This window comes from Balaenoptera ricei (genome assembly GCF_028023285.1).
Source record: "Balaenoptera ricei isolate mBalRic1 chromosome 2 unlocalized genomic scaffold, mBalRic1.hap2 SUPER_2_unloc_1, whole genome shotgun sequence".
NCBI lineage: Eukaryota > Metazoa > Chordata > Mammalia > Artiodactyla > Balaenopteridae > Balaenoptera > Balaenoptera ricei.
The window spans coordinates 1,456,064-1,469,565 of record NW_026777415.1 but is presented as its reverse complement, the minus strand read 5'-3'; the positions used below and the strand labels follow the sequence as shown (position 1 = coordinate 1,469,565).

Genomic DNA, 13,502 nt, shown 5'->3' with positions numbered 1-13,502 from the left:
CCCCCAATTTTCTCCGCATCACAGGACCATAACAGCCCCCAACTCTCTCCCCATCACATGTATATCACAACCCCCATTGTCTCCACATCACAGGGATGTGACAACCACTAGCTGTCTCTGCATCATAGGTATGTGTGAGCCCCCGGCTCTCTCCCCATCCCTGGGAAGTGACAGCCCCCAGCTGTCTCCCAATCACAGCAGTGTGACAGCCCACAGCTGTCTTAGCATTACAAGTAAGGGACAATCCCCATCTCTCTCCCCATAACAGTGTGTGACAACCCCAAGCTCTCTCCCCATATCAGGTGTGCGACAGACCCCAGCTCTCTCCCCATCACAGGTGAGTGATAGACCCCAGCTTTTTCCCCATCACAGGTATGTGACAGCGCCCAGCTGATTCCGCATCACAGGAGCCTGACAGCCCCCAACTTTCTCCCCTTCACAGGTATGTGTCTAACCCCCAGCTGTCTCCACATCACAGGTATGTGAAACACACCAGCTGTCTCCGCATCACAGGTATCTGACAGCCCCCAGGTCTCTCCCCATCACAGGTATTTGACAGTCCCCATCTCTTTCCCCATCACAGGTGCGTGAGAGCCCTCAGCTGTCTCCCCATCACAGGTGAGTGACATCCTACAGCTTTCTCCCCATCAGAGGTGTCTGCAGCCCCCAACTCTCTCCCCATCACAGGTGTGTGTTAGCCCCCAGCTCTCTCCCCATCACAGGTGAGTGACAGCCCCCAGCACTCTCCCCATCACAGGTGTTTGACAGTCCCCATCTCTCTCCCCATTATAGGTGAGTGACAGCCCACAGCTATCTCCCGATCACTGGTATGTGACAGCCCCTAGCTGTCTCCGCATCACAGGTTCATGACAGCCCCCAGCTCTCTCCCTATCACAGGCATGTGACAGCCCCCAGCTCTCTCCCCATCACAGGTGATAGACAGCCCAAATCTCTCCTCCCATCACAGGTGAGTAACAGCTCCCAGCTCTCTCCCCATCACAGGTATGTGACAGCACCCAGCTCTCTCCATATCATAGGTGTTTGACAGTCCCCATCTCTCTCCCCATCACAGGTGAGTGACAGCCCCCAGCTCTCTCCCCATGATAGATACGTGACAACCCACAGCTGTCTCCGCCTCACAGGTGAGTGACAGCCCCCAACTCTCTCCCCATCACAAGTATGTGACAGCCCCCAACTGTCTCCCCATTATAGGTATGTGATAGACCCCAGCTGTCTCCACATCACATGTATATGACAAGCTCATGGTCTCTCCCCACCACAGGTGTGTGCCGTCCCCAGCTGTCTCCATATCACAGGTGCGTGACAACGCCCAACTCTTTCCCCTTCACAGGTGAGAGACAGCCCCCATCTCTCTCCCCATTACAGGTGAGTGACAGCCCCCAGCTCTGTACCCATCACAGGTATCTGACAGCCCCCAGCTGTCTACGCATCACAGGAGCCTGACCGCCCCCAACTCTCTCCCCATCACAGGTATGTGACAACCCCTAGCTTTCTCCCCATAACAGGTATGTGACAGCCCCCACCTGTCTCCACATCACAGGTATGTGACAGACCCCATTTCTCTCCCCATCACAGGTGTTTGACAATCCCCATTGCCTTCCCCATCACAGGTGTGTGACAGCCCCCAGCCCTCTCCCCATTACAGGTGAGTAACAGCCCACAGGTCTCTCCCCATCACAGGTGATTTTAAGCCCCCAGCTCTCTCCCCATCACAGGTATGTGACAGCCCCCAGGTGTCTCCACATCATAGATGCCCGACAGCCCCAACCTTCTCCCCATCACAGGTATGTGACAGCCCCAGCTGTCTCCGCATCACAGGTGCGTGACAGCCCCCAACTCTCTCCCCATCACAGGTATGTGACAGACCCCAGTATCTCCACATCACAGGAATGTGACAGCCACGACTTGTAACCGCATCACAAATATGTGTGAGCCCCAGCTCACTCCCCATCACAGGTGTTTGACAGTCCCCATCCATCTCCCCTTCACAGGTGTGTGACAGCCCCCAGCTCTCTGCCCATCACAGGTGAGTGACAGCCCCCAGCTCTCTCCCCATCACAGGTATGTGACAGCCCCCAGCTTTTTCCGCAACACAGGTGCCTGACAGCCCTCAACTCTCTCCCCATCACAGGTATGTTACACCCCCCACCTGTCTCCACATCACAGGTATGTGACAGCCCCAAGCACTCTCCCCATCACAAGTGAGTGGCAGTCTCCAACTCTCTCCCCATCACAGGTATCTGACAACCCCCAGCTGTCTCATCGACACAGGTATGTGACAGTCCCCATGTCTCTCCCCATAACAGGTGTGTGACAGCCCCCAGCTCTCTCCACATCACAGGTGAGTGACAACCCCCAGCTCCCTTCTCAATCACATGTATGTGACAGCCCCCAGCTCTCTCCCCATCACAGATGATTGACAGCCCCCATCTCTCTCCCCATCACAAGTAAGTGACATCCCCAATATCTCTCCACATCACTTTTGTGTGACCACACCCAGCACTCTCCCCATCACAGGTGAGTGAAAGCCCCCAAGCTCTCTCCCCATCAGAAGTATTTGACAGCCCCCAGCTGTCACCACATCACAGTTGACTGACAGGCCCCAACTCTCTCCCCATCACAGGTGTGTGACCGTCCCCAGCTGTCTCCACATCACAGGTGCGTGACAGCCCCCAACTCTCCCCCTATCACAGGTGATTGACAGCCCCCATCTCTCTTCCCATTACAGGTGAGTAAGAACCCCTATCGCTCTCTCCATCACAGGTTTGTGACAGCCCCCAGCTGTCTCCGCCTCACAGGTGCGTGACAGCCCCCAACTCTCCCCCCATCACAGGTATATGACAGGCCCCAGCTGTCTCCACATCACAGGTATATGACAGCCCCCAGCTGTCTCCCCATTAGAGGTGACAGCCCCCAGCTCTCTCCACATAACTGTTATGTGACAACCACAAGCTCTCTCCCCATCACAGGTGTGTGACCTTCCCCAGTTGTCTCCATATCACAGGTGCGTGACAACGCCCAGCTCTCTTCCATTCACAGGTGGGTGACAGCACCCAGCTCTCTCCCCATCCCTGGTGAGTGAGAGCCCCCATCTCTCTCCCCATTACAGGTGAGTGACAGCCCCCAGCTCCCTCCCTATCACAGGTGATTGGCAGCCTCCAGCTCTCTCCCCATCACAGGTATGTGACAACCCCCAACTGTCTCAGGGACTCAGGTATGTGACAGTCCCCATCTCTCTCCCCATCACAGGTGTGTGACAGCCCCCTGCTCTCTCCACATCACAGGTGAGTGACAACAACCTGGTCTCTCCCCATCACAGGTATCTGACAGCCCCCAGCTGTCTCCGCATCACAGGAGCCTGACAGCCCCTAACTCTCTCCCCATCACAGGTATGTGACAGCCCCCATTGTCTCCACATCACAGGTATGTGGCAACCACTAGCTCTCTTCCCATCACAGGTGTTTGACAGTCCCCACCTCTCTCACCATCAGAGGTGTGTGTCAGCCCCCTGCTCTCTCCCCAGCACAGGTGAGTGACAGCCCCCAGCTCTCTCCCATCACAGGTGTGCGACTGCCCCCAGGTCTCTCCCTATCACAAGTGAGTGACAGCCCCCTGCTTTCTCCCCATCACAGGTATGTGACAGCCCCCAGCTCTCTCCTCGTCACAGGTGCCTGACAGCCCCCAACTTTCTCCCCATCACAGGTATGTGTCAGCCCCCAACTCTCTCCACTTCACAGGTATCTGAAAGACACCAGCTGTCTCCGCATCACAGGTATGTGACAGCCCCCAGGTCTCTCCCTATCACAGGTGTTTGACAGTCCCCATCTCTTTCCCCATCACAGCTGTGTGACAGCCCCCAGGTCTCTCCCCATTACAGGTGAGTGACAGCCCCCTGCTCTCTCCCCATCACAGGTGTGTGATATCCTCCACTTCTCTCCCCATGACAGGGGAGTGACAGCCCCCAGCACTCTCCCCATCATAGGTATGTGACAGCCGCCAGCTGTCTCCGCATCACAGGTGCCTGACAGCCCCCAACTGTCTCCCCATCACAGGTATGTTACAGCCCCCAGCTGTCTCCACATCACAGGTATGAAACAGCCCCCAGCTCTCTCTGCATCACAGGTATGTGACAGCCCCCAGCTCTCTCCCTATCATAGGTGTTTGACAGTCCCCAGGTCTCTTCCCATCACAGCTGTGTGACAGCCCCCAGCTCTCTCCCCATCACAGGTGAGTGACAGCCCCCAGCTGTCTCCGCATCACAGGTATGTGACAGCCCCCAGCTCTCTCCGTATCACAGGTGCCTGACAGCCCCCAACTCTCTCCCCATCATAGGTATGTGACAGCCCCCAGCTGTCTCCCCATCAAAGGTATGTGACAGGCCCCATCTGTCTCCGCGTCACAGGTCCCTGACAGCCCCCAACTTTCTCCCCATCACAGGTATGTGACAGCCCCCAGCTGTCTCCACATCACAGGTGTGTGACCGTCCCCAGCTGTCTCCATATCACAGGTGTGTGACAGCCCCCAGCCCTCTCCCCTTCTCATTTGGGTGACAGCCCTCAGCTCTCTACCCATCACTGGTATGTGACAACCCCAAGCTGTCTCCACATCACAGGTGCGTGACAGCCCTCAGCTCTCTCCCCATCACAGGTAGGTGGCAGTCCCCATCTCTCTCCCCATCACAGGTGAGTCACAGCCCCCACGTCTCTCCCCATCACAGGTGAGTCACAGCCCCCACCTCTCTCCCCATCACCGGTGAGTCACAGCCCCCAGCTGTCTCCCAATCACAGGTATGTGACAGCCCCCAGCTGTCTCTGCACCACAGGTGCCTGACAGCCCCCAACTCTCTCCCCATCACAGGTATGTGACAGCCCCCAGTCGTCTCTACATCACAGGTATGTGACTGCCCCCAACTGTCTCCCCATCAGAGGTATGTCACAGCCCCCATCTGTCTTCCCGTCACAGGGGTGTGACAGCCCCCAGCTCTCTCCCTATCACAGGTGTGTGACAGCCCCCCTTCTCTTCTGGCCACCACTCCCCCATTTGGCTACAGCCTCTTCCTTCCCGATTCCCCACAAAATCCTCACATCTATTCTCTTTACCCTGGGACCCAAACTTCCCCCATGTAAGGCATAGTCACAGCCAAGCCTTGTTCTCGAGAACAGAGGCTTCGCTGGGCTGCTAAGCTCCGTGCTCTTCTACAGAACATATCTTCCATGGATTCTGTCTCTACATGGCTTTCTGTCCTTGATCCTGTCACTAGATCCCTTAGGATCTCAGACCGCTGTCCTACAAAACTAGACCAGACCCAATGGCCTCTAAAGCCCCTTCTATTTCTGAGACCATGATTCTGTGTTTTCTCCACAGTAGTCTCCCCCGGTCCTCTCTGTGACCCTTTTGTGTACCGTGTGAAGGTTCAGGGTCATACAGGTTTTCTGTTGTTCCTCCCTCTGCATCTTCAGGTGAGGCCACACACCTGTGTCTTGTCGACACCTCCCCCGAAAGGTTTCCCTGTCTTTGTCCTCTCCTATATGAAGGTCATGAATGAATCACCAATCCCCAAATTCCCTGGCAAATGCCGGTGCTATCAGACAGAGCCTGTGAAAACAGCCTAAATCAAGCCTGTGCTTTGCAGAAGAGATTTCCGACTTAACCATGCAGATTGCAGAAATGAGCAAGAATCTTCAGGAATTGGAGAAGACCAGGAAGCGAGTGCAGCAAGAAAAGTCAGACCTCCAGGCTGCCCTGGAAGAGGTGGAGGCACGTGTCTGAGATGTGAAGGAGGGCAGGGCGCTGAGGAAGGGGACTAGACCACCCCCAGGGGCCCTTCCTGCAGGAGGCACTGGGGCTCCAATGGGAAGAATCCAGCCACACCCCCACCCTGGGGGGGACCAGCTGCTCTCTGCTGCCTCGCCTCATGAGTGTTCTCTAGTCCATCGTATTTCTCCTATTGAATAAATAAACTTGTTCATTATGTCCTCAACGTCTTCCTCTCAGAAAGCAAGGACTCAATCACCAAACATCCTGAGAGCCAGCTCAGAATCCCTTAGTTTTAACAGAGAGTTATACACGGTCATCTTTGGCTGCTGGGAATTCTGTGTGGTCCAAAGAGTGCAGGATCCTGATGCTATCACCAGCTGTGGCCAGTGAGGGGCGGATGCTTAAGAGGGTCTAGGGAAATTTGCACTATGCAGGATAACAGGAGAGCAATTCCTCTGTCTTTCTCTGTCTTTTCTGAGGAGAGGTTGGCTCCTGACTTATGGTCACTATTTAAAAAGACACAGTAATCAAAATTTTTATTAATTGAAAACGATGCTCTGTCCTTCTCAAGACATAAAATTGTTAACAACAAAGCTTCAATTCTAGTTTCATTACTAGTAACAATTTGGGAGCAAACTGTTTGACCTTTTTGAGTACTGTTCTATTTATTTGTAAAATGAGCCTAATAATACCCTTTTTATCCTAATGGGGATGAAAAACCTCATTCAAGAAGGTGGCTGCCCCCCGGCAATCCCAATCACTCCTTTACTTTTATCAGGGTTCCTTGAAGCATGAAGAGGGCAAGATTTTGCGTGTCCAGCTAGAGTTGAACCAGCTGAAATCTGAGCTTGACCGCAAGATCACTGAGAAGGAAGAAGAAATCGAGCAGCTGAAAAGAAAGAGCCAGCGGGCAGCAAAGGCCATGCAAAGCGTGCTGGATGCTGAGATCTGGAGCCGGAATGTTGCTCTGAGGCTGAAGAAGAAGATGGAGAGAGACCTCAGTGAGATGGAGATTCAGCTGGGCCACTCCAACCGCCAGGTGGCAGAGACCCAGAAACACCTGTGCTCAGTCCAGAGCCAGCTCAAGGTGAGTGCACGGCCCCTGGAGGACCTGGCGGGACCTCAGCCTGCCCTGGGCTCCGGTCTCACCACTGGTTTCTCGTGAACGACTCCCAGCTGCATCTGGATGACACCCTGAGGAGCAGCGAGGACCTCAAGGAGCAGCTGGCCCTCGTGGAGCGCAGGAATGGCCTCTTGCTGGAGGAGCCGGAGGAGAGGAAGGTGGCCCTGGCACGGACGGAGCGCACCCGCAAGCTGGCGGAGCACGAGCTGCTGGAGGCCAGCGACCGCGTGCAGCTCCTTCACTCCCACGTGTGTCCGTCCTCACTCCACTCTGGGTCCACCCTGGAGGCAGGCAGGACCCAGGCTTGATGGAGAGGAGTTCCCACCGCTCCTTCCAGGCTAGCGGTCAAGACAAACTTTCATTAGGCCTAGTTCTTGGAATAACTTGGTCTCTAGATGGACAGATTGCTGAGCTTTCTTTTATCTGAAGATAAAAGATCATGGGGAAATCAGAGCAAGGCATGACAAATTATTGCATAAAAGGGCTGGAAAAGGCTTCACAGAGGCAGTAACATTTAAGCTGCAAGCTTAGAAAATTAGGATTGTCTTTTGAAATAATTACTTTTAGGAAAGTTCAAGAATTCCTTGTTTCATTTCTTATTTTTTTGGACCACACCACATGGCATACGGGATCTTAGTTCCCCAACCAGAGATTGAACCTGCGCCCTGCGCGGTGGAAACACAAAGCCCTAATCAGTGGACTGCCAGGGAATTCCCCCAAAATTCCTTGCTTTAAAAACTATTTTTTGAATTAGCCAAAAAACTAGAAAAATACCAACCATATTGTTAGCATTTTGGGATCTCCTATTCTAGGCTCTTGTTTCTATACATAAATATGATATTTTTTGTAAACGTGATCAATCCTTTTGCAACTTTTTTTCATTTAACAACGTGTTGTGAACATATTTCTATATTTTAAAATAGTTTTCTATGATGCAGTTTTTTAATGGCAGAAAAGCAGTCCATTGTAGTTGTGTATTATGGCACATTTACTTAATCAGTCTTCTACGGTTGGATATTTTTAGACTGTTCCCAATAAAAATTTTTATGATTAGAAGATTGTATGACTAACTTCTTCATAACTAAATTTTCACATATATCCATGATTACTATTTCCTTAATATTCCTAAAAGTAAGTAAATTCCTGGAAGTATATATTCATGGTCAAAACAGCAAAGACATTTATGATATGTTGTAAATTGGTCTTTAACAAAGTTGTCCCAATTTTTACTCCCATGGGGAAAATAAGTGAGAGTGCTTAGCTATTATTTTTTTTTAATCTTCACCGATTTTATGGTTGAAAATGCCTCATTTTAAAAATTCTTATTTCTTTGATTACTAATGAGGTGGAACATTTTGTCGTATTTGTTGGCTATTTGTATTTCTTCTGGTGTGTCTTAGCTATTTGTACTTTTGCCCTTTTTTCGTAATGATTTGTCTTTTTTACATATTAAGGAAGGAACTATTTTTTCAGTAATGCACATTGCAAATGTTTCCTCGTTTGTCATCATCCTAACAACTCTGTACAATGTTTTGATCATGAGAATTATTTTTCATTTCACATAGTTATGTCAACCATTTCCTTGTTCCAGCACCTTTAACTAAATAATTTATCCTTCCTCAAATATTTGAATGTCCACATTTATCATTTACTCAATTCTTTTATGTACAATTCTCGGGCCTGTTTTGGGATATCTGTCTATCAAATAGGAAAGTCTTTTTAATTTTTTTCACCTGTGTGAAAAATAAGAAATGGAACGTTCTCGAGCTTGACTTCTTTCCCCACCCAACCCTCTCCCTTCCAATCGTTGTAAGTGCCCAAATGTAGCCCGAACCTCTTATCTAATTTTTCTTGTAGAACACGTGCCTGATAAATACCAAGAAAAAACTGGAAGCCGACATAGCCCAATGCCAGGCAGAGGTGGAGAAGTCTATCCAGGAGTCCAAAAATGCAGAGGAGAAGGCCAAGAAGGATGTCACGGATGTGCGCTCCATTCTTTCTTATCAGAGATGCTGTCTGGAGATAAGAAAGGGGCTTCTACGCCGCCCCTTTGGGACCTGCAAGTAGGTTTCCTCTCCTCACCCCTGCATTCAGTCAGTGGTGGCTTCCCGGAGAGACGGAAGGAGACGGAGCCTCAGCAGAGGCAAAGTGGGAGGGGAACCATGCAGCATCAGCGGTGGCTGCGGCAAGGAGGAAAGCATCAGCGTGCCTAGTACCAGCCTCACAGCACCCTCCGTGTGCCCGCATAGGAGGGGTGGGTGGCCCACTGATGCCTCTTGTGAACTTAACCAGGCGGCCATGATGGCCGAGGCGCTGACAGAGAAGGAGCAGGACACCAGCGCCCACCTGGAGCGGATGAAGAAGAACCTGGAGCAGACGGTGAAGGAGCTGCAGCACCGCCTGGACGAGGTTGAGCAGCTGGCCCTGAAGGGTGGCAAGAAGCACATCCAGAAGCTGGAGGCCAGGGTGGGTCTCTCAATCTCTCTGAATCCGGAAAGTGAAAACGGCACTCCCCGATCCTTCTCTCTTCTTGTATATTGACTCCCATCCTTATCCTGTGGCTGGGGACAGCCACCCAATATCGTCAGTAGGTCCTGAGTTAATTAACATCCCCCAAGACTGACTATATAAGTATCTTTCTTGATTGTAGGTACGTGAGCTTGAAGGAGAGGTTGAAAGTGAGCAGAAACGTAATACTGAGGCTGTTAAAGGTTTGCGGAAACATGAGAGAAGAGTAAAGGAACTCACCTACCAGGTAAGGGGAAGAGCTTTCTAGAATATCCAGACTTCCTGCACAAAGGGAAATTGAAAACCTGGTGACTATGTGGTACTCACAAATAGCTACATGTTAACTCGATATACATAAGGGGCAAATGACACAATCACCTATCACAGACCCTTTCCTAAGCTAGGAAAATCAGGAAGGCCTTTAGAAAACCGTGTAAGTGAGGAAAGAATACAGGTTTCAAAGACAGATAAACTGGTATTAGTCCTAGTTTGTCCTCTTACTTTTTAAACTCGGATAGGTTACCTAACACTCTCAACCTTAATTCATCACCTGTAAAATAGAATAAAAACATCTACTCACCAGAGTAGGGAGGTAAGGATTAGAGACATGTATAACTCTCCAATATAGTGCCTGCACACAGTGGACATTTAACAAGAGTGGCTACTGTTAATACTATGAAGGAAGCCTCAGAGTTGACCACATTTACCCCAGGCCCACCTGCCATCATATCAAAGTGATTTACTTCACCACCTGTAGTGGGTTGATTTTGTTGGATTCAATGCAGACCATTTTTTTCAAACTTCCAGACTGAGGAAGACCGCAAGAATGTTCTCAGGCTGCAAGACCTGGTAGATAAATTACAGGCAAAGGTGAAATCATACAAGAGACAAGCTGAGGAGGCTGTAAGTATCTTTAAGCCCTTGAGGGAAGAAGAAAACGTCTTTGGGGGTAGAAAGTATATTAAGAGAATGTGTTAATGAGAAAGAAAGAGACCAAGTAAGAATATGTCATTCTTATTTTAAGAGAGAGGATATAAATATGAATTTACCCCCAAATCCTAATTATAGAATAAGACCTCAAGACGAGATATTTTTATTATTAAGCAATTTGTAGGGGTTGGGGGAAAAAAAGAAAATTCCAAATAACCCACCTTACTTGATAGCTGCAAAGAATATCCAGCAGAAAATCTAACACCATGATAAATATTCCTCTCCCTCTAGAAATGCACAAAATCAATTGTTCCCAAAAGCCAAACAGAAATCTTTTACCCCAGCTGACTCCTTCCCTCACTACCACTGTCATCAGCAGGGACTTATCCCTGCACATTCGCTGTAGCAAATTAGGATGTGTTGGGAGATTCTCCAGCTTCACTTTTCCTGGTTGTTCCCCACTCTTCCAGACACAATGTAGTGGGTAAGAGGTAAGAAAAGGGAACACGAAAGGGAGAGGCACGAATGGTAGTAAGTGCAACCAACAAAGGGCATACTTTCTTCCTATCCCCATCCCCCCACCCGCAGCATCTCTGTATACCAGAGTCAAAATATATGGCAAAAACACTTCAACTGGGATTTTCCCAAAGTTAGAATTTGACCTTACATTTACTGTCTAACCTCTGTGAGCGAGCGCACATGGGTCTCTTCCTCCTTTCCACTCAGTCCATACATCGTAAATAGACTGCACGTATACATGGGTTTGACATAATGAGCTCGTCTCTTCCATTTCAAAACTATTTCTTCTTTCATTCTTTAGAGTAAAAAATGTAACTGAAGTTACAAGTTCTGTCTGGATTTGAAATCCGATATGACAAACAAACCGTAAGAAGGAAATATCTGAGTTGAGGAAATAATCCTGTTTGTGACAAGTGCAATGAGAACCACAAAGTCTAACTCTCACAACTTTATTCTTAGGAGGAACAATCCAATGCTAATCTTGCCAAATTCCGCAAGCTCCAGCACGAGCTGGAGGAGGCCGAGGAACGGGCTGACATTGCCGAGTCCCAGGTCAACAAGCTGCGGGTGAAGAGCCGGGAGATTCACACACAAGTCAGTGCAGAGTGAACACATCTGCCTGATGCTGCCAAGGGGCTGAAGAAATGCACAAAATGTGCCATTTTGGGTCACTTGCTTTGTGATGTTTTTCTCCTCATGTTGAATAAATAAAAACTACAGTGAACTGATAAACTGAACCAGACTCATTTACTTCCAAAATTACTTATTCTCAAACACAGTTCTCACCTAGCTATTATTATTCTAACATTATATATGGCTTTGTGGAACATTCAATATCTGTACCTCCCTCACCACCCCGCATCCCCTTTCCCATCTCCAGCTCCACCACACACCCACACACACAATTATCTTTTACTGGACTTAATTTTATTAAGTCTCTCTAGACTGTTACAAATGACTAAGGAAACCACTCACTGAGGTTACGCCTTCAGACAGGACACACTCATGCACCCACTCCGCAGGTGGTTACTGAGCATCTACTATGCGCCGGGCCCTGCTCTCAGTACTATGGGAATAGCAGTGAACAAAGCATAGTTCCCTCCCTCTGGGAACTTATATTCTGCAAGGAAAGAAAGGCAGTCAACAGATAAGAAGCTGTGTCTACTATATTTAAAATAGATAATCAACAAGAACCTAGTGTATAGCACAGGGAACTCGGCTCAGTATTCTCTAATAACCTAAACGGGAAAAGAATTTGAAAAAGAATGGATACTTGTATGGGTATAAGTGAATCACTCTGCTGTACACCTGTAACTAACACATCATTGTTAATCAACTATACTCCAACATAAAATTTTTGTAAAAAGATCTACAAAAAAAATAAGAAGCTGCGTAATGTGTCAGGTAAGTGCTCATGAGAAATAAAAAAAGTAAGAGGGAGGCAGTTAGTACTATGTAGAGAGGAGTCAAGCAAGGCCTCTCTAAGAAAAACACATTTGAGCTGAGACCTGAAGGAAGCAAGAGTATTCCAGGCAGAGGGAACAAAAGAAAATGCAAAGGCCCTGAGGCAGGGGCAGCTTGGCATGGCCCAGGGACAGGAAGGAGGCCAGCAGGGCTAGAGGAGAATGAGCAAGATAGTCACGGCATAAGAGAGGAACCTGGGACCCCAGGGATCATGTAGGGCTTCAGGGCCACCTGAGGACTTTTCTCTTCACTCAGAGTGAGATGGGAAGTCTTTGGAGTGTTTTGAGCAGAGGAGTGATATTAACACACATTCTAAAAGAATCACTCTGGGACTTCCCTGGTGGCGCAGTGGTTGAGAATCTGCCTGCCAATGCAGGGGACACGGGTTCAAGCCCTGGTCCTGGAAGATCCCACATGCCGCGGAGCAACTAAGCCCATGCACCACAATTACTAAGCCTGTGCTCTAGAGCCTGCAAGCCACAACTACTGAGCCCGCATGCTGCAACTACTGAAGCCCTCATACCTAGAGCCCGTGCTCTGCAACAAGAGAAGCCACGGCAATGAGAAGCCTCTGCACAGCAAGGGAGAGTAGCCCCCTCTCGCCGCAACTACAGAAAGCCCGTGCGCAGCAAAGAAGACCCAACACAGCCAAAATGAATAAATAAATAAGTCTTTAAAAAAAAAAAAAAGAATCACTCTGCTGCATTGAGAATACACTGAAGGGGGCAGAGGTCGAAACTGTGAGACCAGTTAGGAGCCTACTGCAAAATAAAAGATAAAAAATGACAGTGGCTTAGACCAGAGAGATAGGCACTGGGAGATGACGAGAAGCAGATGGATTCTAGATGTACTGTGAAGGTGGCGCACATAGGGTTTTCTGACAGATTGGATGGATGAGTGGGTGAGAGAGAGAGAGAGAAAGGACTTATGAAAAGAGGAAGAATAAAACAAGATAGATTTAGTGCAGTATAAACATGAGGAGTTTGGTATCTAGAAAGAGAGGAAGCAGTAGAACAAAAATGCAATCTAGACAAAAATTGTACTTTATGCACTCCTGTCCCTCTTCCACCTTCTACCATCCACACTCACTTGCCTCCCAACCCCTATCAGCCTCACTCCTTTACAGTATAAACTGCACAGGCCTCAATCGCAAAAATGTCTAAAATTAATAACAGTTTAA

At 49.1% G+C, this 13,502-nt stretch overlaps 1 protein-coding gene across 1 annotated transcript; it reads left to right on the top strand.

The window, feature by feature from the left end:
* The first annotated feature begins 1,771 nt into the window (after positions 1 to 1,771).
* On the top strand, positions 1,772 to 11,590 carry LOC132358157 (myosin-8-like). Its single transcript, XM_059912003.1, has 9 exons — positions 1,772 to 1,805; positions 5,654 to 5,778; positions 6,557 to 6,865; positions 6,946 to 7,149; positions 8,759 to 8,884; positions 9,194 to 9,367; positions 9,552 to 9,656; positions 10,217 to 10,312; positions 11,318 to 11,590. Exons 1-9 carry the CDS (start codon positions 1,772 to 1,774, stop codon positions 11,465 to 11,467), a joined length of 1,323 nt encoding a protein of 440 aa, XP_059767986.1. The 3' UTR covers positions 11,468 to 11,590.
* The last annotated feature ends 1,912 nt before the right edge of the window (positions 11,591 to 13,502 follow it).